Genomic DNA, 23,726 nt, shown 5'->3' on the forward strand with positions numbered 1-23,726 from the left:
TACAAATATTATCAAATCCGAGACGTAAAGACCCAGACCACTGGTTGATTTCACTTGGATTGATCAGATACTACACCAGTGTTAAGTATAACACATGCTTAAGAAATAATAGTGTGGAAACTTAAAAATTCTTAGGTGTTTGTATTGATGAGAATACATATAAAGTGGATCAATAAGGAATAATTCTCTTGTACCGTTCTGTTGTTGTTTTACAGTTGTGAGCCCATACCTATTTCTGAATTATTACTTCATTTAGTACAGTAATAAGTTGTGTTGTCATAATGTACAAGTGAGCAGTAGCAGTATGAAATAAACAGCGAGCTAAGTGAGAAAAAATTTACGACCCCTGCACGAAAATGACCTCGGCTTCGAGCTAGCAACACAATCCCCTAATGAGGCAATTATTTATGAGATAATTAACAATCAAATAAGTGGTTGACTGGGGTCTGATGCAACTGCACTCTTTAATGCGTAGTGGGTCATTACTGTGGGGTGATAAAATGGAAAGGCTATTTTATTATTGTTTAATCAAACAACTAAGTTCAGCCATATTTTGTTTTATCATTGTTTAATTAAAGTAAGATTAAACTGTGATTTTGCTCATACATGTTTACCTTGGTACCATAAAGACAGCGATCCTCACATATGTACAAAGTGCCCCATGAAAAATGGCACCCCTGCTCAAGGGTTAAGTGAGAAAGTCTTCATTGTGCAAAAATGTGCTTTAAGTATAGTATGTGGTGCTCACCCACAATCATCTTGTAGACATATGTTTGAGAAATTGGGTGTTCTGACTACTGCTTCACATTACATATTCCCTCATGAAGTTTGCTTTAAATAATCCACTACAATTCAAAAGGAACAGTGATGTACATAATTAAAATACCTGAAGAAAAAACGACATTCATTACGCCACAGTAAGGTTGTCTTTAACACAAAAATGTGTGCATAATGCCGCAAAAAAACATTTTGGATCATTTACGCCTTAATTTGTGATGTGGATATAAAATGACTCGTTCAACATTGTTATGATATGTTGTGCCAAATAATCCACTGAAAATGCAACTCAGTACCATTTATGTACATTAGCATATTCCATATGAAATGGGTGCACAGTTTTATCTGAATCCTTCATGTGAATACAATAACTAACATTAAAATAATACAAACTGTGGTGTGCATGTAATGTGCCATGCTTGGACAGGTGTGTATTCCATAAAAACAAAATTGTATTTCTTATGGAAGTTCAAGCCACACAATGTCTTCAAACAATGTCTCTTGAAAATAAAGAATACCGCGCAACAATTTCACTTCTCATCAGTATAATTTTGTGTCTGCTTTTATTTATTATTATTATATATTTTTAAACCTGAAACAGAGATTTCTGACATCTGTTACCAGAGAAGTCCTGCTGCTTCTGAATAATTGTGCCACTAAGAATAACACAATTTGTTTATGGTTGGATGTTCTTTTGCCTTGTAATATCTGTATATATGGTGGGGAAGAGAATCTTGCTGGGATGAGTCAAAGTTTAGTTGTTCTGTGTTCTTTACCAGGTGTCCATAGCTTTAGATGAACCAGCTGCTTTCTGTTCAGCAAAGTATTTTTTCTTCAAAAATTTTCATGTCAATGTCTTTGAGCTTTCAAAGCATCTGCTGTTCTTTGTCAGATGCAGTAGATTCGCGTCATAGTCTATATATTTTTTGAAATATTCCTGTACTGCACAAACTTCGCATGTCTGACCTCGCAAAATGTGAGGTGAGCAGATTGCTGAACATTCAGTTTAGCAACCCCACTTACCTGCACATTTCATCTGCAAGTTTCAGGCATTTTGTAGTGCAAAATTAGCTCACTGCACAGTGAAAGGGAGCACACAACAGAAACGGATCACAACTATTAGATTACTGTTCCCAAGTGTCATCTGCAACTTCCAATAACTGCTGTAGCACAGCAATTTGACAACAGTAAATGGAACAGGAGGTGCAACCAAGCACATTTCTGACTGGTTGTTGCTAAGGTAGCAGCCTTGTAAACAGTTAGATATCAGTCACTTTTTGTTCTGATCCAGGCATAGGGCCTCAAGGTGTTAGGATCTAGAGGAATATTTAATACAAGTTTGCAGCCTTGACCAGTGACCTAATGTTAATGGTTGCTGTAACAACTATTTTCAATGCATATTTTCAGTTTGGTTGTTACTTGGCGAAGCCAGTGAGTGTGAAAGTAAAAAACTTGTTGACAAGTTCATCTGTTGCTTGGTGCATTCGAAAAACTTGCCAGTGATATCATGTTATAGTCACCGTGTTGTTTGATATTAGTCACATTTTTTTTCTCACATCACTGTTCAGAGTAGATGACCAGTATTGAATGTTCCTCTTTATCCAGTTGTTATATGCAAGAAAGTGATCTTTGAGTAGACATTAAGCTTTCTGTGTAAGGAAGAATTTATTCTGATAATCATGATTAAGTAAGCCCCAACCAGGTAGATTCACAGCTGAGCATAGAAGGTAAGCTAGGAGGTAAGGTGTTCCACTGTAGGAAGTGGGAGAGGAACAAGGTATGTTTATGGACCTGTTTGCTGTCGCAATTAGGGTGTTATGCCTACAACAAACACACACACACACACACACACACACACACACACACACACACTCACACACAAATTAGTTTTATCTGCCCTGATTTTCCATTGCTTGAAACCATGTAATACTATATATAAACTGTTCATTTCAGAATTTGTGGTAAGTCCTAATTGACAAGTCTTTTACAGTTAATAGTGATAAATAGGCTTTATGTCTTAGAGTTGTCGGCACACTTTTTCTGGTGTTTAGAAAAGTATTTGCAATTCTGAAACTATTTGCAATCCTGTTTTTGCAATGTGTAATTGGACTCAGCCCAAAAAAATATGGCTCAGCATGTCTTCCATGTGACCTCAGTGGAAAGAGACGGTTATTTTACCTGTTGCAAACAAAATTATTTTGAAAGTCAAATTTTATGTGCCTATTTGATAGATCGGTCTCAGTAGTCTAGTGTGCTGTCTGGTTAGATGAAATGTCTGTGTTAACAGGGAGAGTAAGATAAAAAGCATAAACAGTACTTCAGCAGCTACTGAGTTGGGCTGACTCCAGCTACACATTGCAGTAACAAAGTTGCAAATATCTGCCAAAACACCAGAGAAAATGTGCCTGAGAGGGACTTGGTACGTGTGTGAAAAATTTTGTATTCCATCTCTAGAACCCCCTATGACTTACAGTTGGTACTCATGTATAACATCAGCAAGAATATACCGATAGAACCATCCCTAATAAGTCAGACAGAAGTGGCTGTTAAGCTTAATGTGTTTTCAGAGTGCTGGATTAAGTAACAGCATGACACTGCTTCAATTGACCAGTGATGTTAACATGGGAGAGGTATCAACCTTAAACAACCAATGGTTCATGTGAGTAACAACATGGGAACATAGGCAAAAAAAAAAAAAATCCAACAAAGTTACAGAGTCTCCATGGGGATAAGTGATTTGGGTTGTGAATGTTTTTGTTATTAATATAAGAATTCAGAGTCTCGCAGCGATAACACTGAATAAAATGTTTTCAGGTTTTCAGCTGTCAATCATTAAATTGAGAGCAGCCAGAGAATGCTAGGTTGAAAGCTTGTGGCATTTTAATGTGGCTGGAAACCTGAGACCACTTTGTTCTTATTAACACCTTCAGACATTTTAAAAATATGGGAGTATCGGACTGCAGTGATAAAATAGGGGTTTTTAATAAAGGACATAAATATAACTGTGGAATGCATGACGTGTTTATAAAAGATAGGTGTGACCCATTTGTTGGCTGGGCCAACTTTCAACCAGGCTGTTGCTTTCCAGCCTAACTTAGAACCCAGGCTACGTTAGTTTAGCCTTTTAGTCTGTCGTCACATCCTCATAAAAAGTAAATAGATCTCCGGTACAACACAATACAGAAGATCTATCCTCTCAGTGTACTGGCACCTCTACTAGATCTAGACGAGGCTAGTAACCAACACTGTCACTGACCACGGAAATAAATGACATGGCCGAACATACGACCTACACCCACAACTGAAACATACAAACAAAACATTTCGGGGGCAATTTGTGTAACTCTTTGGACTATACAGATGGCTCACATTGCTCACTGGACTAGAGAATCCATGCCAATGTGAACTTTAAACAAAACACGCCCTTCAGAGTTTCTGTTGCTACTTGTCTGGAAAACCATGTTAATCCACAGATAATGTCTGTCTACATCTACATGTCTGTGGCACAAGGAACACAAAATTTACTACGTAATGTTAACACATTTCGTGGTCTAACCTTTATTATTCCCTGCCAAATGCTCTGTTAACTTATGGATTAAAAAAACTGCTAGCATACAACCTAGGTTGCTTAATTTCAAACATGAAATAAATTTGCTGTTCTGCAGTAGTTTGGGTTGCTGTACATTAGATTTCTGTGATTCTTACAGTTGAACCTTAGGACAAGTAACTAATAATGTCTAGGAAACCATTTTCGGTGTAAGTTTTAATTCACTGTCAAACATAGTTTGAAACAAGGGCAGCATATTCCATTCCATGACATTTTGGTTTGGATGATAATGAAGATGAAGGAACAAATAATTATTCAGTTCTATTGGAAAGCTTTCTCTGTGAGGAATTGTGTGTGACCTTATGCTGACCAACATTCAGGATTTATGTGCATTGATGTTGTTTTATCGATGCTAGATGTAGTTAAAATCTGTGGCTATTAACAATTGTTGGTAGTGAATGCAGCCATCCACTTTGGTTGGATTTAAAGTATCAAAGGTTGCTATCTGTTATAATGTTTCACTGCTTATGGGAATAATCTGAAAAGCATTTCAACTCAGTACTGCACCTACGATTATTGCCAAAAATACAGTTCTTGTGGTACAGTAAGTACTAAAATATTGTGATTGACTCAAAGTTAAAATTTCGCTAATTCATTTTCACACACACACATACCAAATATTATCCAGGACCAACACAATACTGGCATAATACTGCGCTAAAACAAGTGCAGTATTGCTACTACCATTGGTCCTTATATAACATAAAACTATTAATATCTATCAATATATTCTTTTTTTAAACTGTACATAATTAAACTTATGATTGAGATTTATGTGCTTTAATAAAACTGGTTCAACTAGTATGTTGAAATAATTTGGCTGTTGCATTGAAATTTTATTGTACATTGATAACAATACACTGTTTTTATTAATTCCTTCACAATTACATTGTGACTTCTGATCCTTACGTGGTTTCTGTGTCATTTCATTGAGTTCTGTAGTTAATACTATTACTTTTTTGTATAATATTTGCACAAAGAATGTTCTTAGTGTGCGTTTCCATTTGGTTTAACATATTTTGGGTTTTTAGTACAATCCTTCTCTGTTTATTCCAACTATTTGTTACACACTTAATCTCATTGTAAGTCATATACAGTGCAAGCAAGTAATGATATGATTGAAACTTCCACATGTATATGAGATTGCATAAAGATTGCATCACAGTATCGTAATCTGAGAGCTATTGTATCTTTCTGTGTTTTATACTATCCTATTCTGCCACATTAAATCATCATACCAGAGTGAACAGTAAAAAAAGTGAAGGTTCTTATTATATATTTACATGCACAAGTTTTGTTTGTTTTATTAGCTGTGAGTATTTCTCCATTTAGTAACTAGAGCTTAGAGATGTAATATCTGTGTTTGTGAACTGCTGCCTGGTGCTGCAGACAGGCAATGTCTGTGTAAAAGAAACAGTAGTGGTCTTAACACTACGACCAGATACACTGGATACTACTCTCACTTCTGATAATACTTGTGCATTAAGCAAGTAACAATGACCACATCTTTTAAAATAGACTCCAAGAATGTTAAGAATAACGAATTTTTTAGAATGGATGAAGAAAATAACTTAGACAACTATTGAAATATTGAAGTGGCAACAGCTGAGGGTGGGAGGGGATGATGTTATTGGTTCTTGTTTGTTTGTGCACACAATATGGTTGCGGCAGGTGACAGCGGCCGCAGGGTGTTTATATACTGAGTATGCACACACTACCTATTAGCTTGTCGAGGGTGTCTCATGAAAGATGCCTGGGAGGGATCCGCAGACGAATGGTCACAGGTTCATTTGACCCATGGAGTAGTGTCAGATGCCGAAGAAATTGAACTGGCAGGCTCTTGAAGGTAAATGTAAACGATGCCGAGAAAGCCCACTAGTTTCAGGAACCAGCTTTAAATGATGACTGTGACTATACTAAAATCCCCTATGTATTGCTCAGATAGGGATTGTGAGCAAAAGGTTAGATTAATTACAACTTGCGCAGAGGCATTTAAACAGTCATTTTTCTCGCACTCCATATGTGAATGGATCTTTGAGAAACTCTAACAACAACAACAACAACAACAACAATAGGATGTACCCACTTCCACACACTACTATAGCTTGCATAGAATAGATGTTGATGTAGGTGTGTTTCTTAGCTGTTGCAGAGGATCTCTGTTGCTGCTCAGGCACAGCTCTCAGTTACTTAATCACTTGTAGGGAAATGAAAAGGTTGAGTTTTCATTGCTTACACTGCTGTCTAGAAGCCATTGCATAGCAGTGTAAATAGTGTTACCATTGGATCTTGCCAGAATTGAAATAGGTTGTTTAGTGTTAGAAATGGAAGAGTTATGGCACCCAGATGATCATTTTAGACAGTCTGTGCACCTGGTGAGTTAAATTTTCTTGTGGACATTTTGGAGACAGTGACATTGAATGGAACTGGTTCAATGGTCTAAGGATATTTTCAATGTTTTGATCATGGGAAACTTTGACTAAACAGTGGAATTATAATGAAAATGGTTCCAGTATTTAATGACATGGTTGATACTTTTTGAGTCAACTTTAACGTGTAGGGAGCTTTGTAGGAGGAAAAAATTGAAGTTCAAATTGGACTGCAGTACATGGTAGACAGTAGATAAATGAGAAATATGTTAATGTTAGTTATTCTCATAAGTTGGTCTTTTCTTTTGATCAGATGTAGACACTTGCACGTTGAAGCACCAACAGGCAAACAAAAGATGACAAGAATATTTGTTTGGGAACCAGATTTTTTCTTCCTCGATAAGATGAATAGTTCATGAAAATTTGACTGTTCGGCAAATTAACTTATATACCAGAGGTATCGTGAAGGCAACAAAAACTAGAATATAAATTCAGTTTAGACCTTGAATGAAGGGGAATCACAGTACTATTTAATCCATGTTGTTTTATTTTCACAACTAGGTTCATTTTGACATTCTGGATATTGCACTTGTTGTTTCTGACAATGTGTATAAATACCAACCTAGCTCAGTTAACACTTAATTCTATTTTACAGATATTTAACTTTAGTGTGATTAAAAATTGAAATTCCATATAAACCGATACAATGTTAGGGTGTAAATATTAGGCCTTTTTTTTAAATTTGTTGTGGAAGTTATTGCTGCTGTACATGAGAATGGTTTAATATGTTTGCTATTTGTTTTTAAGTAAAATTGCCACCTTCATGTTATGATCGGGTTGTCATAAATACAGTTACTTTTAATCAAAGTGATTGTGTGCTATAGTCTGATATGCAAGTTGCCTAAGTGCTGTGAAATAGCAAGAGTTGAGCCAGTCGGCTGAACGACCTGTCAGAGGCAATTTTTTTTTTCCAAATTCTGAATGACTCTTAACAACAGATTTCGTCTAGTTATGTATTTTGAAGCAATTGTTTGTAAACTAGTTGCTTAGTCTATTGTAGCCAAGTAATTTATAAATTTACTACAAGCACATTATTTATTGCACATTTTTGTGAAACAAATACTTTTTAAGTGTAGAATTGACTCAGAACATCGCAAAAAGAGTGGAAGTATTCAGTGTAGTTTTCCTGACTTTATCAGAAATTACACTGTGCAAAATTTGTTGATGTTGTCAACAATGCCTGTGATGTGCAATTTCCAGTTCATAATCAGTATGTACACACAGAAATTCTGAAAGTTGTTAAACAAAATACACCTCTCTTCTGCTGCTGTTGGTGCTACAGTTGCATTCCACTTTGTACATAACTATATGAACTTTCTCTTTTCGAGATTTTATTTAGTCTTTAATTACTAACATGGTTTTACTTATGGTCTGTTTAAATACAAATATTTCCAGGGGCAAGCCTAACACATCTAGCAGTTCAACCTCCAATAAGACACCAACAAGGGTTACAACAGAAAATGGAAACAAATCAAAGAAGACTCCCTCAAAAACACCAAAAAAGTCGCCAGGTAAATACTATTATGATGATCTTATCTGTAGCAGTTACCTCTTATTGTAATCAAATAGACATATTTAGCCTGTGTGGCTTTTTTACATATTCTGAAGAAAGTAGAAACAGCTCATTAAGAACATTTATATTGCTGATTTTACTCTTAAGGCTGGCAAAAAAAAGACACAGGAAATGACCTCAGATCAAGCTGAACTTGGAAAATCTGATTAAATTGCCACAAAATAAGAGCAACTTTGATTGTCAAAATTTTGCAGATCGAACTGAGTTAAACTACAGTTGCCAGGTTAAAGCCAGTTGTATTGCGCAAATTTAAATTAAAATGAAGTAACAAGTAAACATATTGTTATTAACACAAAAATGTTTAGGAAATATGTGAATCTGCCACTCACAGTGCTTATGCTTCATGCCTTCATGACACAGAACTGTTTTTCCTCTAGCATAAGATCGTACTTTATCCACTCCAGAATCACTGGGTAAATATATTTCATTGGCTGTAAACAATAAATGTATTAACTTTTTGTGATTAGTCATTGGTTATGTTAATTATTACTACTTCCTTATTAATGACATTTTACTTCACGTTTTTGAGCTAAAATTAAACTGTGATTGTAAATAATTTTGTATTAATGGAGGCCACTCGCTGAAAAGCAGAAGCATTGACTTGTCAATAGACACTTACAAAGAGAGAGAACTTGTTGGTGTTTGGAGTAATTCTTTGATGAGCACTCACTAACTCTCAAGAGTGTGAATGAGTGTACCACTTTGCCCCTACATGGTGCCAGCTGGACTAGTAGTGCCAGTGCTGCATTTTGGCAGATGGGCTGGCTTCCTCATGTGATGCACTATTGTAAGAGTCTGTGGGAAGCAGCACACACTGTAGGTAATGCGAAGAAGTGAAGTGGGTGGAGGTGACAGGACAGAGGAAGGGGAAGCTTTTGGGTGAGGTTACAGGGGCAGTGGATTATGTGAGAGTGAGGTCAGGACAATTATGGGAATGGAGGATGTTGTAAGGATAATCCCTCTATGTCTAGTTCAGAGAAACTGGTGGAGAGAAGGATCCAAATGGCTTCGGTTGTGAAGCAGCCCTTGAAATTGAACACATTGTGCTCAGCTGCATGTGGTGACAGAGGGTGGTCAACTCTGTTCCATTTGGCAATGGTCATCCATCCTGATGGACAGCTGGATGGTATACATCGTGGCATAAAAAAGCTATGCAGTTTACAGCAGAGCTGCATGCTTTCACTTGGATGCTTTCACAGGTGGCCTGGCCTCTGACAGGAGGGCAGTCCTGCGACAGGACTGGAGTAGGAGGTACTGGGTGGGTGGATTGGGCAGGGTATGAACCCTGTGGCAAGTGGTTGGAAATGGGGGTAGCATAGGGATTCACTAGAATGTTTTGTGAGTGGGTGACAGAACACCACTTTGGGAGGCATGGGAAAGATCTTGAGTCAAACATTTCTCATTTTGGGGTGTGGTGAGATGTTCAGTGGTTCCAGTCCAGGATGCTACTGGGTGATATAGGGGACACTTCTTTGTAGCTTATTCTTGGGGGTGCTGTGATGATTTATCCTCGTACACCCCATTCTAGATCTGGGAACCTATTCCAAATGCTTGTATCTCTGTTAAGTGTAGTGTCCCCCATGTCAAATGCTTTTCGGAAATCTGCAGGGTGTTGTACAATGTTTTGACTCTTCTAGAGTTGAATAACACATGCTAAATACAAGATAATGACGGCACCAAGTGCGGAATGTAAAGTTTTATTCCCTATACTAGTCAGTAATCAGGTCATACAGGTTGAATAAAAATAGTGTGTTCATGAAACTTCCTGGCAGATTAAAACTGTGTACCGGACAGAGACTCGAACTCGTTGGTAGAGCACTTGCCCTCGAAAGGCAAAGCTCCTGAGTTCGAGTCTTGGTCCGGCACACAGTTTTAATCTGCCAAGAAGTTTAATATCAGCGCACATTCCACTGCCGAGTGAAAATCTCATTGTGTGTTTATGGTGGAGTGCCATTTTTGGTACGGTGAATCTTTCGTGCATGTGTAACATGTATTCCGTATGCGTTTCAAGGTTCAGCTGTAAAAACAAATTCCTGCTCATGGAACAGTATGGAATTGAGTAAGAAACTTCTGTGCAACTGCCATTACATTGAATGGAAGCTCAGCCGGCCCTAAGGAAAACCGTCCAACCTCCCGAGAACAATGAAAGTGAGCGTAGCAGTTTACAGGCAATTCCTAGTTTGTTTCAAAAAAATGCCCAACTGATGAACATTTCGCCTGCGTCCTCATCACATAATCTGGTGTGATTGCGTTATCATTTGTACAAATTAGTTGTGACACAAGAGTTAGACCCTAGAGATTATCCAAAAAGAAAGATTCGCCGAGCAGAGACTTGAGAAAATGAAGGATAAAGAAATTGATCCTTATCAAATTTTGATGACAGATGAGGCACACTTCCATGTAACCAGTGGAGTGAATAAAAAAAATTATTGCTACTGGGCTTCTGAGTATCAGGAGGCCACTGAAGAGAAGCTGTTACACGATGAGTGAGAAAAAGTAAGGGCAGGTGTGGCATTGTGGGATATCACCTTCAAAAGAACTATAAGCACTGCATGGAGTACGGAGATGTTGCAGGTGTTCCTAATCCCTGTGCTTCACTGTCTTAGTTCCAATAAGACAGCACGACATGGCACACTTCAAAGCTCTGACAAGTTCTCCATGAAGCAGTTTGGTAACGGCACAATTTCAAAGTGCATTTGTGTTGAATGGCTGCCTCACTCACCTGATTTAACCAAGTCAGATTTTTACCTACATGGTTATTTTAAGACAAGAGTGTACTCTGATTGGCTGAGAAGTTTGCAAAGATAAAAAGATCAAATTCATGATGAAATTTCCAGAATTCCTCCGGCAGTTAGGAAACATGTTCAAAAACTGGGTGAAATGCATAGAGTATTGTGCAGTCACAAATGGTAGTCATTTGTCTGATAGTATTTCATAAGTTAAATTGAACAAATGTTTTACCGTGTGTAAAATATTTTGCTGTGTTTCCTGTTAGTTTGTGTGTGTTGTTAGAGTTTGAAATCGTCAAAACATTGTGATACACCCTGTAGAAATATGGAATCAGCCTGTTGCTCTTCATCCCTTGTTTAGAATAGAAAGTTGAGGAAAGGGGCAAAGCAGAGTTTTGCATGAGCAATGCTTTCTAAAACTGTGCTGATTTGTGAACATGTTTTTTGGTCTCTTGGAAATTTATTGTATTCAGACTGACAATGTGTTCAAGAATCCAGCAGCAAACTGATGTTAAGGATATTAGTATGTAACTTTGTGGATCCATTCTTTTACCCTTCTTATATAAAGGAGTCACCTGTGCATTTTTAGAGTTATTTGGGGCTTTCTGTTGGGGGAGACCTTCGTGATAAATGCAAGCTAAGTGAGGGGCCAGTGTCTTAGAGTACTCCTTCTAAAACTGAATTGGGATTCCATACGGACCTGGTGACTTATTTGATTTCAACACTTTGTTATTTCTCTGTGCCAGGAATGCTCGTTACTATGTTACCTATCCAGGCTCTGTGATGGTTAGACAACAATGTGTTTGTATGATTCTCCTGTGTGAATGGCTTTATAAACTTTGGCTTTCGCTTTGCTGTCTTCTACTGCCATGCCAGAATAGTCAATACATGACTGCCAGAATGAGATTTCCACCCTGAAGCAGAGTGTGCACTGTTATGAAACTTCCTGACACATTAAAACTGTGTACCAGACCGAAACTCTAACTCGGGACCTTTGCACTTCCAACTAGTTTTGCATGCTCCGGATATTCTTGCATTATTGACCATAGACTTTCTTTGAATGACGATAGAACTGTCACAGCAGAATCGGACGGCTGGTAAATGTCTCAACAGTTAACTTGGTTTTACCTAGACCTGTCATACACGGCCACCTAGCTTCACTATCGTGCTCAATTTAGACATCAGTAGGGACAACGTCTGTCAACTGCAGTGAACACCCCCATCCTATGGTATCTAATCTGTCATTCTGATATATATTCAGGGTTGCTACAAGTTGTGGAAATCAGGGAATTTGGTTGGTGGGTTGGTTGTTTTGGGGAAGGAGACCAGACAGCGAAGTCATCGGTCTCATCAGATTAGGGAAGGACGGGGAAGGAAGTCGGCCGTGCCCTTTGAAAGGAACCATCCCGGCATTTGCCTGGAGCGATTTAGGGAAATCACGGAAAACCTAAATCAGGATGGCCGGACGCGGGATTGAACCGTCGTCCTCCTGAATGCGAGTCCAGTGTCTAACCACTGCGCCACCTCGCTCAGTATCAGGGAATTTCAGACATGTCGAGGAAATCGGGGAAATTTGAGGAAACAAAAAACTGCAGGAAAAATCTTATTTTGTCTCAGTAGATGAAATGGTTTGTTTACTGATATGTCGTGCATCGTTGCTGGCTGGTCGCAGCTGAGAACATGCTCTGCTTCCCTAATCTCTCATTTGTACTGCTTTTCCCCTTCCTGCCACTCCCCTCACCTTGTTGTCAGTGCTGTCACCACTTCTTGCCACTAGCCTGTCAGCTACCAATGAGAGGCAGGGAGGTGTGAGCAGTGGTTTGGTTTGGATCTGATTCTCAGATATTGTTGACGCACTGACCGGAGACAGCGGTAATGTGTGCACGATTTGTCTGAGTGATTGTGTGAACATGTGTGTGTTCTTGTTTTCTGACAAAGGCTATGGCTGAAAATTTATTTATTTTTGGGTGATTGTCTTTTCTACATGTCTGTCTGTGGCTCAGCTATCATCTCTACTATGGGATGCTACCTATTCTTCTTAGTATTGATTCCGAGTATTTGCGCAAGTTCTGTTGCATGGACTGATCACCGTGGTTTCATTTCATTAACATGGTGTCTGTGACACGTGAATAGCTGGCCACACTAGCAGATTTCCACAACGGGTCAAAACCAAAGGCCATTTGTGCGGGTATCTCCAAGGGATTGGGTCTGCCGATCTGAAGCTCATTGTTTCCCACTAATGTGCAGTCCCTGCTGATACAGTCGCAGGTTCGATTCCTGCCTCAGGCATGGGTGTGTGTGATGTCCTTATGTTAGTTAGGTTTAAGTAGTTCTCAGTATAGGGGACTGATAACCTCTGATAGTAAGTCCCATAGTGCTCAGAGCCATTTGAACCATTTTTTGCAGATCATACCCATCAAATCTAGTCACCAATGTGTCTGCGGTCCGGATCTCTTTGTGTGTGGCATAATGCAGTGGATTTTCATGGTTTATCCACCGACCCAGGACAGACCTGCCTCTTGGTAGGCGACAGGCCATGGGCAATGGAATTCAGGAATTGTGACTGTCTCACTGCAAGTACATTGTACAGTGTGGCATTTTATTGACATTTTATTTATTGTGGTACATTTTGGCACTTTGAAACTAGTTCGTATATTAGAAAGTATGAATGATAAGGAGAAGAAAACTGTGGCAGTAACTGGCAGTTTGTACGCTGTGTACTCATATATTTCTCGAAAGAAAAATCACACAATACTTCTAAAATAAGACATAACAAAGTGGGTAATAACAGACAATAATGAACATACACTCCTGGAAATTGAAATAAGAACACCGTGAATTCATTGTCCCAGGAAGGGGAAACTTAATTGACACATTCCTGGGGTCAGATACATCACATGATCACACTGACAGAACCACAGGCACATAGACACAGGCAACAGAGCATGCACAATGTCGGCACTAGTACAGTGTACATCCACCTTTCGCAGCAATTCAGGCTGCTATTCTCCCATGGAGACAATCGTAGAGATGCTGGATGTAGTCCTGTGGAACGGCTTGCCATGCCATTTCCACCTGGCGCCTCAGTTGGACCAGCGTTCGTGCTGGACGTGCAGGCCGCGTGAGACGACGCTTCATCCAGTCCCAAACATGCTCAATGGGGAACAGATCCGGAGATCTTGCTGGCCAGGGTAGTTGACTTACACCTTCTAGAGCACGTTGGGTGGCACGGGATACATGCGGACGTGCATTGTCCTGTTGGAACAGCAAGTTCCCTTGCCGGTCTAGGAATGGTAGAACGATGGGTTCGATGACGGTTTGGATGTACCGTGCACTATTCAGTGTCCCCTCGACGATCACCAGTGGTGTACGGCCAGTGTAGGAGATCGCTCCCCACACCATGATGCCGGGTGTTGGCCCTGTGTGCCTCGGTCGTATGCAGTCCTGATTGTGGCGCTCACCTGCACGGCGCCAAACACGCATACGACCATCATTGGCGCCAAGGCAGAAGCGACTCTCATCGCTGAAGACGACACGTCTCCATTCGTCCCTCCATTCACGACTGTCGCGACACCACTGGAGGCGGGCTGCACGATGTTGGGGCGTGAGTGGAAGACGGCCTAACGGTGTGCGGGACCGTAGCCCAGCTTCATGGAGACGGTTGCGAATGGTCCTCGCCGATACCCCAGGAGCAACAATGTCCCTAATTTGCTGGGAAGTGGCGGTGCGGTCCCCTACGGCACTGCATAGGATCCTACGGTCTTGGCGTGTATCCGTGCGTCGCTGCGGTCCGGTCCCAAGTCGACGGGCACGTGCACCTTCCGTCGACCACTGGCGACAACAGCGATGTACTGTGGAGACATCACGCCCCACGTGTTGAGCAATTCGGCGGTACGTCCACCCGGCCTCCCGCATGCCCACTATACGCCCTCGCTCAAAGTCCATCAACTGCACATACGGTTCACGTCCACGCTGTCGCGGCATGCTACCAGTGTTAAAGACTGCGATGGAGCTCCGTATGCCACGGCAAACTGGCTGACACTGACGGCGGCGGTGCACAAATGCTGCGCAGCTAGCGCCATTCGACGGCCAACACCGCGGTTCCTGGTGTGTCCGCTGTGCCGTGCGTGTGATCATTGCTTGTACAGCCCTCTCGCAGTGTCCGGAGCAAGTATGGTGGGTCTGACACACCGGTGTCAATGTGTTCTTTTTTCCATTTCCAGGAGTGTAGTAGAACCAACATTTTACTGGTGGTCACTTAGTGTTTGTTTACACAACTTTTCCGTGTTTTATACACTTCTTTCAAGAGGCCTACTTTTCCTGAGGTTATTTCTGAAATCAGTGAAGGTATTTTAAATGTGTCTTGTAACTCCAAGGACCTCGTATTTTTGTCACCAGATGTGTTTTATTTTATTGAAATGAATGGTATTAATCAAACACACACACCACACACAGGGGGAAGAAATAGAAGTCGTTACATTCTTTTGTCAACTTGCGTCTTTACTTACCCATGGGATCTCAAAATTTGTCAGGGGAAAATGCTAAAGCTTGTCTGGAAATTGGGGAAATATCAGGGAATTTCACTTGGGGAAACTTGTCAGGGTTGCCACATTTCAGAGCTATCTACCTTGCCTTCCAGACAGCTCTGTCCCAAGTATGAGAGTGAGAACTTTCCTGGAGGGCAGTAAATTCGGGATGTTTGTTGTGTTTACAGGTAAAATTTTGACAGTTAAAATGTCTTTACTCTGGACGTAGCCTGACTTCCCTTCATGTGTATAGACTGGGAATTGTTCATCAGAATACTTCAAATTACTGCCTAGCCTAAGAAACCGCCAGTACTCTGCTACCTGAGCAGTTGCTTCCTTTGTGTAGTGCACCTCTGGTCTATCAGGGGACGTCCTTCAAATCTCCACTCAATAATGCAGATCCAGGAATCTGCAGCCAAGACCGTGACTACTGACGAAGCCTCCATTTGAGACCTTCCACTTGGCCAAACCAAAGGACCCCCATCAGTTGTTTGAACAAAGCTACAAATTGTGAACTCTGGTTGCACCATGTGCATGAAACCACCACCACTATCGCCACCTCTGTCTAATGCCTGTATGAACTAAGGATGCTCTCAGAAACGATGCGACAGGTGTCGGTGCCAGTGTGAGCCACAACTTGCAGACGACTGCACTTGCATGTTCAGTAGCCACAGGCAAGGCTGCCACAACATCTCGGAAGAAGCACTGTGGCAGATATACAGAGTGCACATTGGCTTTTTCTCCATATCTTGAATGTTATCTTCCCAAGGGGCTCCATAATGTGCCTAACATTGGAGCTCCTGATAAGTAGCAAATTGTGACCACATTAACCTGCTCACTCTTCTGAAGGAACAGCCATCTGCTCACCCATAGGGTGAATAGGTGAGGCCAGCTGATCAGCTTGCACTTTGCCCCTTCGCCTCGAGCCATGCAAACGCTGTACTACCTGATATTTATCCTACTGTTAGGATACACTAAAAAGTGCCTTAGTAGCAGAGCCCATTGGCCAAAAAAGTGGCACCTGATGTGTCCCATGCACATGACAGATTCTTCACCAGTTCTGCACCACGAGGCAGCAACCTGAATGTTGTTGATCATAGCCAAAAATGCATTCATATGTTTGGTGACTGCGGCTAGTTCCTTTGTCTGCATGCAGCATGCACACATCCTGCCTGTAATAGCAGCTGAAGAAGCAAAATAGAGAAGTAGATAGAAATATGACTTACCGAACGAAAGCGCTGGCAGGTCGATATGCTTATATATATATTTTTCCCACGTGGAATGTTTCCCTCTATTATAAAGTAGATAGGAACATAGATATGAAACTTGCTACCCTCCTGAGGTCACCAGTGGATGCTGATGCCTTGATGAGCAGCATAGCATGCTGTTCGGGAGAAATGAACATTGTTCTACAGACTGCCTGAATTAACACTTACAGTTAAAAATGTGACATGAAACTTCTTAAATTGGAAAACGTATATGAAATTTAAGAAATATTCTGGTAGGAAAACACAGGAAAAGCTAAATATGTAACTTGCCATTGTGGAGATGTGAACAGGCAACAGCTGAGTGCCTCAATCTCGTAAAACACCTCCCCGCACTCTCCACCGAACAGTTTCCCCTCCCAACTCACCTTCCGTATACGCTGCTCCTACAACAATCCTTCACATGCCTAACTTGTATACCTGTCACCCTTCTTCCCCTGCATTCCTAGCTGACAAATCCTCTGCTTCTCTCCTATCTGCTAGCAACCCACTCCCAGTCCCTCTAATCTGTCTCCCTCTCCTTCTATCCATGCCACCTACCACTACCAATCCCACTACAATGAGGCGACCTGCTGAAATACAGCACTGGTACTGTTCATCCAGCCCTCACCATGTAGGGGGTGTTGTGTGTGTGTGAGTGAGTGAGTGAGTGAGAGAGAGAGAGAGAGAGAGAGAGAGAGAGAGAGAGAGAGGATTACTCCAGCTGTCTGTATGTAATTATAGACAGCTCAGTGCTTTCTGCCGAGTGGTCTTCATTAACCTAAAAGTGTTAACATTGCAGCAGAATTTTCCTAAAACAGTAAACTGTGATTGACATTTTCCATGTAGATGTTACAGTCCAAATTGTTAATGTAATTGTGAATGAATGGTATAAAGTCCAGGTTGATATATGAACAGTATTATGAAATAGGTAGATTGCTACTTACTGTCAAGATGATGTGTTGAGTTGCAGGCAGGCACGAAAAAAAGATTTAGGCCTACATGTTGAACTTTCAAAAAATGCACAGATTCAGAAAAGCAAGCACACTTCGTGCCCATGACTGCCATCTCTGGCCACTTTGGCCAGAATGGATCCGTGTCATGTCAAATGCGAGTAACAGTCTGGAATGGGGTGGGGAAGGGGGGGGGGGGGGAGGGATAGCACTGCAAGAGTGTGGGGAGAGAAGTCAGCACTGCGTGTTGGTGTGTGCTGAGTCTATATGGTGGGAGGACAAGGTTACCAGGTGCAGCTTCGGGAGGCTGTGGGAGGATGGAGGGGAGGGAATGGTTAGTGGAAAAGGAGAGGTGCAGAGAAGAGGAAAAGACTGGTGGGTGTGTTGCTAGAGTGTGGTGCACAGTTGATGGGACAGAAGGGACAGAAGCTGTTGGCTGGAGGGATTACTGTAAGTTGAGGCTGGAGAATGTGGTTGAAAAATAAATTCTATCTGCACAGTTCAGAAAAGCTGATGGTTGGGGGAAGAATCCACGTGAGCTGAGTTGTGAAGCAGCCACTAAAATAAAGCATGCTACTTTCAGCTGCATGATGTGCCACAGGGTGGTCCACTGTGGTCTGGGCCACAGTTTGGTGATGACCTTTCATCCTGCTCGATAACTGGTTGGTAGCCACACCATTATAAAAGAACTGCCCAATGATTGACATGACTGCGTGCAGTGGTGGTGCTGTGTTTGATGAGGTAGGACAAACTTGTGACAGGATTGTGGAAGGGCTGGTTGGGTCTTGTATCTGGTTGGGGGCTGGGAGTGGCATAGGAAGCTATAAAGATGTAGAGGTTGGGTTGGTGACAGAACACCATGTTAGGAGGGGTGGGAAGGATCTAATGTAAAATATCTCTCACTTCAGAGCACGATGATAGATAATCGGAGCTGTGATGAAGGATGTGATTCAATTTGTCCAGTCCAGAGTGATAACTGCGTGATGGGAAGGGGACCTCCTTTGTAGCGATTCTTGGGGCGGGGCGTTGAAGGATTGGGGGTGTGGGAATATGACATAGGAAAGCTGTTCATGAAGTAAGTCTGCAGGACAGTGCCTATCTTTGAAGGCTTTTTCAAGACCTTCATCTACTGGGCAAGGGAGTTGTCACTGGTGGAATGCAATTCCCAGATGGCCAGGCAGTATGGGAGGGAATTTTTTTGGTGGAAAAGGGATGGCAGCTGCCAAAATACAGGTAGTGTTGACGGTTGGTATGTTTAATGTGGATTCAGCCACCAGAGGTGAGGCGATAAACATCCAGGAAGGTGGGATGCTGGGCTGAAGAGGACCAGGTGAGGTGAATGAGATAAGGTGTCGATGTGAAGAAATGAGGATAGGGTGTCTTGGCCCTGAGTTCAGATCATGGAGGTATCACCTTCTCTCCCATCTGTTTCACGTGGTCTGCAACTCCTGCCATCTTTACAGTGAGCAACATTATATCCTTTTCATAATACTATTGAATGAATAGTGTCTGGTTTGATAAAAGGTCAATTTTTATCTTCATTTTTATTTTGGTCTTTATAGGGTCCAAAACACCAGGCGCAAAAACTCCGAGTGGGGGTGACAGGTTTATACCAGTTCGAAGCCAGTCCTCATTTGAAATGGGTCATTTTAAGGTATGAAGTAGATACAAAACGCTATCTACAGTATTTACTGCGTGAGATGCTAATTACCATAAGATAGAGCTGCACATGTATTTTTGTCTAAGTAGTTACATTTAGTGGAGGGCATTGAGAAGTTTCCATCTCAGCTGTCACTTACACATATCTACTTCATTGAAATTCGCGCAATTGGCCAATTTCAGCATTACAGTCGATTTTAAAGTGCTGTGAATAAAAAGTAACAAGTTTGTTTGGCTCACTGACCAATAAAAATTATTTTTGCAGAGAACAGCCTTAAATTTGTACTTAAGTGCCATGACCTTGTAATCATTAGATTGTTTAACAGCAGACATTACAGTTCTGAAAGCGAGTACATATGGTTGTCAAATTTAAAACAGAATGTTTACTGAATGCAGTAATAGTCACTGTGGAAGCTATTTCATGTTCGAAGTCTTTGTATGTGCTCACTTCAGTCATTAAAAACAAATTGCTTGAGCTGTCTGTATAGGAAATATACACATCGTCGATGCAGCATTATACATCCGTGCGTTTGTAAATCAGAAATGTATATGATGTAAATGTGATATGTCTATGTAACTACTGGAAAATTGGAGGCTTGAAATTGTAACAAACTAATCTAGTGTGAACAGTATGTATGCACAGAACAAACCAATACTGGTTACTTCTGTGCAGACGTACTGTTCACACAACAACTTAAGTATATTATACAACTTAAGTATAATATGTAGGCATTGCATCCTGTGGATGATTATAAACTATTGTTCCTTTGCAAACAAAATCAAACAATGGAAAATCCAAGATGGACTGTAACAATTTCATGAAAAGGATAGTTGCTACTAATCATATAGCGGAGATGCTGAGTTGCAGGTAGGTACTACGAAAACACTGTCACACAATAAGCTTTTGGCCTATAAAGCCTTTGAGGCATGCGAGTGTGAGAGACCACAGTCTGGCAGCTGGACCCAGACTATGAGCAGCAGCACATGATGGGAGACACATCCGGATAAGGGTGGGGGGGACAGTGAAGTGCTGCTGCGGGAGCGTGCAGGGATGAGGTGGAGAGAGGGTAGGGCAGTTAAGTGCAGGTTAGACGGAGAGGGGATCCACAGTTTGTTTGTGGCCATTCATGTGGACAGACAGCTTGTTGGTTGTCATGCCCATGTAGAATGCAGCATACTGGTAGCAGCTTAGCATATAGATCAGATGAATGGTTTCACAGGTAGTCCTACCTTTGGCGCGATAGGTCATGTTTGTGACCAGACTGGAGTAGGTGATAGTGGGAGGAGGTATGGGACAGGTCTTGCATCTAGATCTATTACAGGGATACGAGCCAAGAGGCAAGGGGTTGGGAACAAGAATTGTGTAGGGATGGACGTGGGTATTGTGTAGGTTCAGTGGGTGGCGGAGTATCACTGTGAAAAGAAGGGGGGGGGGGGGGGCGTGCGGGCGGGCATTTCTCATTTCAGGGCACAGCGAGAGGTAGTTGAAATTAGAGTGCTGCAACACTCAGTGTTTGACCAGTCACGGCTCGCCTGTTTACGGGGGGGACCGAGCCGCTCGTGTCCGGCCCCATACAACTTGGATCGGTCACGTACTCGCTCTGTGTCTGTTGTCCGGATTCCGGACACGCGGATAACCGAGCATGACCGGTCACCGCTGACGTCCCGCCTCGCCTCGCCCTGGCTCGCTGCACTGTACTGTACTGTACAAATCCAACGCCTCTCTTTCTCTTTCTCTTTCTCTTTCTCTTTCTCTCTCTCTCTCTCTCTCTCTCACACACACAGTGTATTTCTCTCTCTCTCTCTCTCTCTCTCTCTCTCTTTTAATACAAAAGTAACATTTCCAAGAATGGGTACGTGACACAGCTAAGTTCATAAAGCACCTGGAACGTAAAATGATATTTCAATACAATCGCGGATAGAAGACGAGTCTCATTTCCAAACAAAAGATATATTTTTCCTTTCATTTGTAGGAAACATTAAATAAGTGCTTTTCCTGTAATCTAGAAGACAACCACCTTCGTAAAGAAAGCACACAAAGAACATTAAACATTTACAGACGTAACTTGTCACACTTTTCAATTGTTTACAACATAAACAAAATTATAGTTATTGTTGATCAGCAGTAAATAACGAATGCGTTCCGGATTTAATTGGCTGCGGCAATTTGTTAGTAACATGTTGGCTTTACTAAAGCACCTTTCACTAGGTGCGCTTGTTGCTGGGATACATAAAATACGTCTTGCAACTGTAGCCAAATCTGGCAGATCTGTTTCATGTCTGCTCCACCACTTTAAGGTGTCATCATCATCTCCGGGGGGCATTAAAATGTACAGATCTATTTCACCTGCTGCGGATGATCTGTTGTTCCTCCATTCCTTGAAACGATCTCTCTTTCTGGGTGGTGATGACACAGTACTTGAAGAATCTATGATAATAAACAAAAGAGACAACTAATACAGAACTGATATCGAAATCATCGAAACATTCCCGTAAGAGACCGATGACCTCGCTGTTTGGTCTCTACCCCAAAAAACTTGACCCCCGTTCCCATAAAAACGAGATGTTTTACATTAATGAAATATTATACGAGTCACAACATTCCAGTTTCTCTATAATACACTTCCCACTAACTATGCAAAAACGATTATGTTAATGATTGCATGTTGAACCTGCGTACGTAGCACACGTGTCGCACATTGCTAAGAATTTACTGCTTTTCACTTATTTCAAGCATATTAAGATCACGGAAGGACGCCCAAAGAAACGATCTTTGTGAGGTTTCTTGCAACTGTGTTTCTTTAAATGAGTGGTTCCCGACTGATAAAACAATAAAGTCGAGCTTTTTATGCACGATACGTACCCAGTAGACGCAGTGTTTCCATCTACAACCAGCAGAAATGTACTCCATACTTGGCTTTTTAGACCTTCCCGTTTCTTTAATGTGTAAACATTGATTTCAATCTTACGTCTTACTACACTGGCTTCCTCGTGCTGCATGATTACAGAGAGAGACACACCACAAATGAGAAGCCCGTACTGGCTGCAGTGTCACGCGGATAATAGCAAGTGTAAATGTGTTTGAAGTTATGTGCCACGTATTCGGTCACGGCTTCTATGCTCTGTCACAAGAACTAGTGCGGGTAGCCTATCCAGTTAGGGTGTGCTCGCCCCACCTCGTATTTTGTGCTCACTTACTCGGTCATGCAGGACTCTAGTTGAAATCCTGGCAGAGAATGTAATTCAATTGCTCCAGTTCTGGGTGGTACTGGTTCACTAGGGGAATGCTCCTCTGGGGCTGGATGGTCAGACTTTGTGAGTTGGTGGGTGACTGGATAGATAAGACATGGGAGATCTGTTTTGAACAAGGTTAGGGAGGTAATTACAGTCTGTAAAGGCCTTGGTGAGACCCTCAGTGTATTTTGAGAGGGGCTGCTCGTCACTGTAGATGAGACACGCATGGGTGGCTAGGCTGTATGGAATGGGTTGCAGCTGTTGAAGTTGAGGTATTGCTGGTCATTGGTAGGTTTCATATAGACATAGGCAAACACTGTGCTGCATTCTACATGGGCATTACAACCAACAAGCTGTCTGTCCACATGAATTGCGACCAACAAACGGCTGCCAAAAAACAACTGGACCACACTGTTGCTGAGCATGCTGCACAACATGTTGTTCTTCGTTTCAATGTAAAACCTAACTATTCTTATGTTAAACATTTATATTGGGGTTTGTGTACTCATCCTTTCTGACGATCTGTCGCTGCTGAAGTCCTAAGTTTTCAGTAACTGTAACATTTAACTTTGGAAAGATTAATTTTAAAATAAATCTTGTATTATGTTTTACAATATTTATTATACTTTCAAAACAAAATCAAAGCTTCATCACAAAGGCAAACAATACTTACAATACAAGAGCAGCAGCTAAATGCTGACTGCTCAAAAACCAAAACCAGACTGACTTAGTTATGCCAATATGGCTACTGGCATTGTTTAGAATAATTTTTTTGATTAATTAACAATTAAAATTGACATATAAAAACTAAAATTTGCTTATAAAACGTATGTCTGCTCCAGAACAGGAAGGACACTATGATATTAGTACATGTCTGTTATTTTGTTCGAGAATAACTTCTCGAATACGTAATTACAATAATGCTTCTTTTTTTTTTATTAATTACTAGAGGCTCCTTTCATGGAAAATGTTCCTTTCATTTACAGAGCATCTAC

At 41.2% G+C, this 23,726-nt stretch overlaps 1 protein-coding gene across 5 annotated transcripts in view; it reads left to right on the top strand.

The window, feature by feature from the left end:
* LOC124596105 (cell division cycle protein 20 homolog) overlaps positions 1–23,726 on the top strand; it is an 82,305-nt gene that overhangs the window by 14,280 nt on the left and 44,299 nt on the right. For all 5 annotated transcript variants that reach the window (XM_047135116.1, XM_047135112.1, XM_047135115.1 and 2 more), the window contains exons 3-4: positions 8,209–8,324; positions 19,401–19,492. In XM_047135116.1, coding sequence (XP_046991072.1) covers positions 8,209–8,324; positions 19,401–19,492 — 208 coding nt within the window. The remainder of the gene's footprint in view (positions 1–8,208; positions 8,325–19,400; positions 19,493–23,726) is intronic.

The sequence above is a fragment of the Schistocerca americana genome, chromosome 2, assembly GCF_021461395.2.
Source record: "Schistocerca americana isolate TAMUIC-IGC-003095 chromosome 2, iqSchAmer2.1, whole genome shotgun sequence".
Lineage (NCBI taxonomy): Eukaryota > Metazoa > Arthropoda > Insecta > Orthoptera > Acrididae > Schistocerca > Schistocerca americana.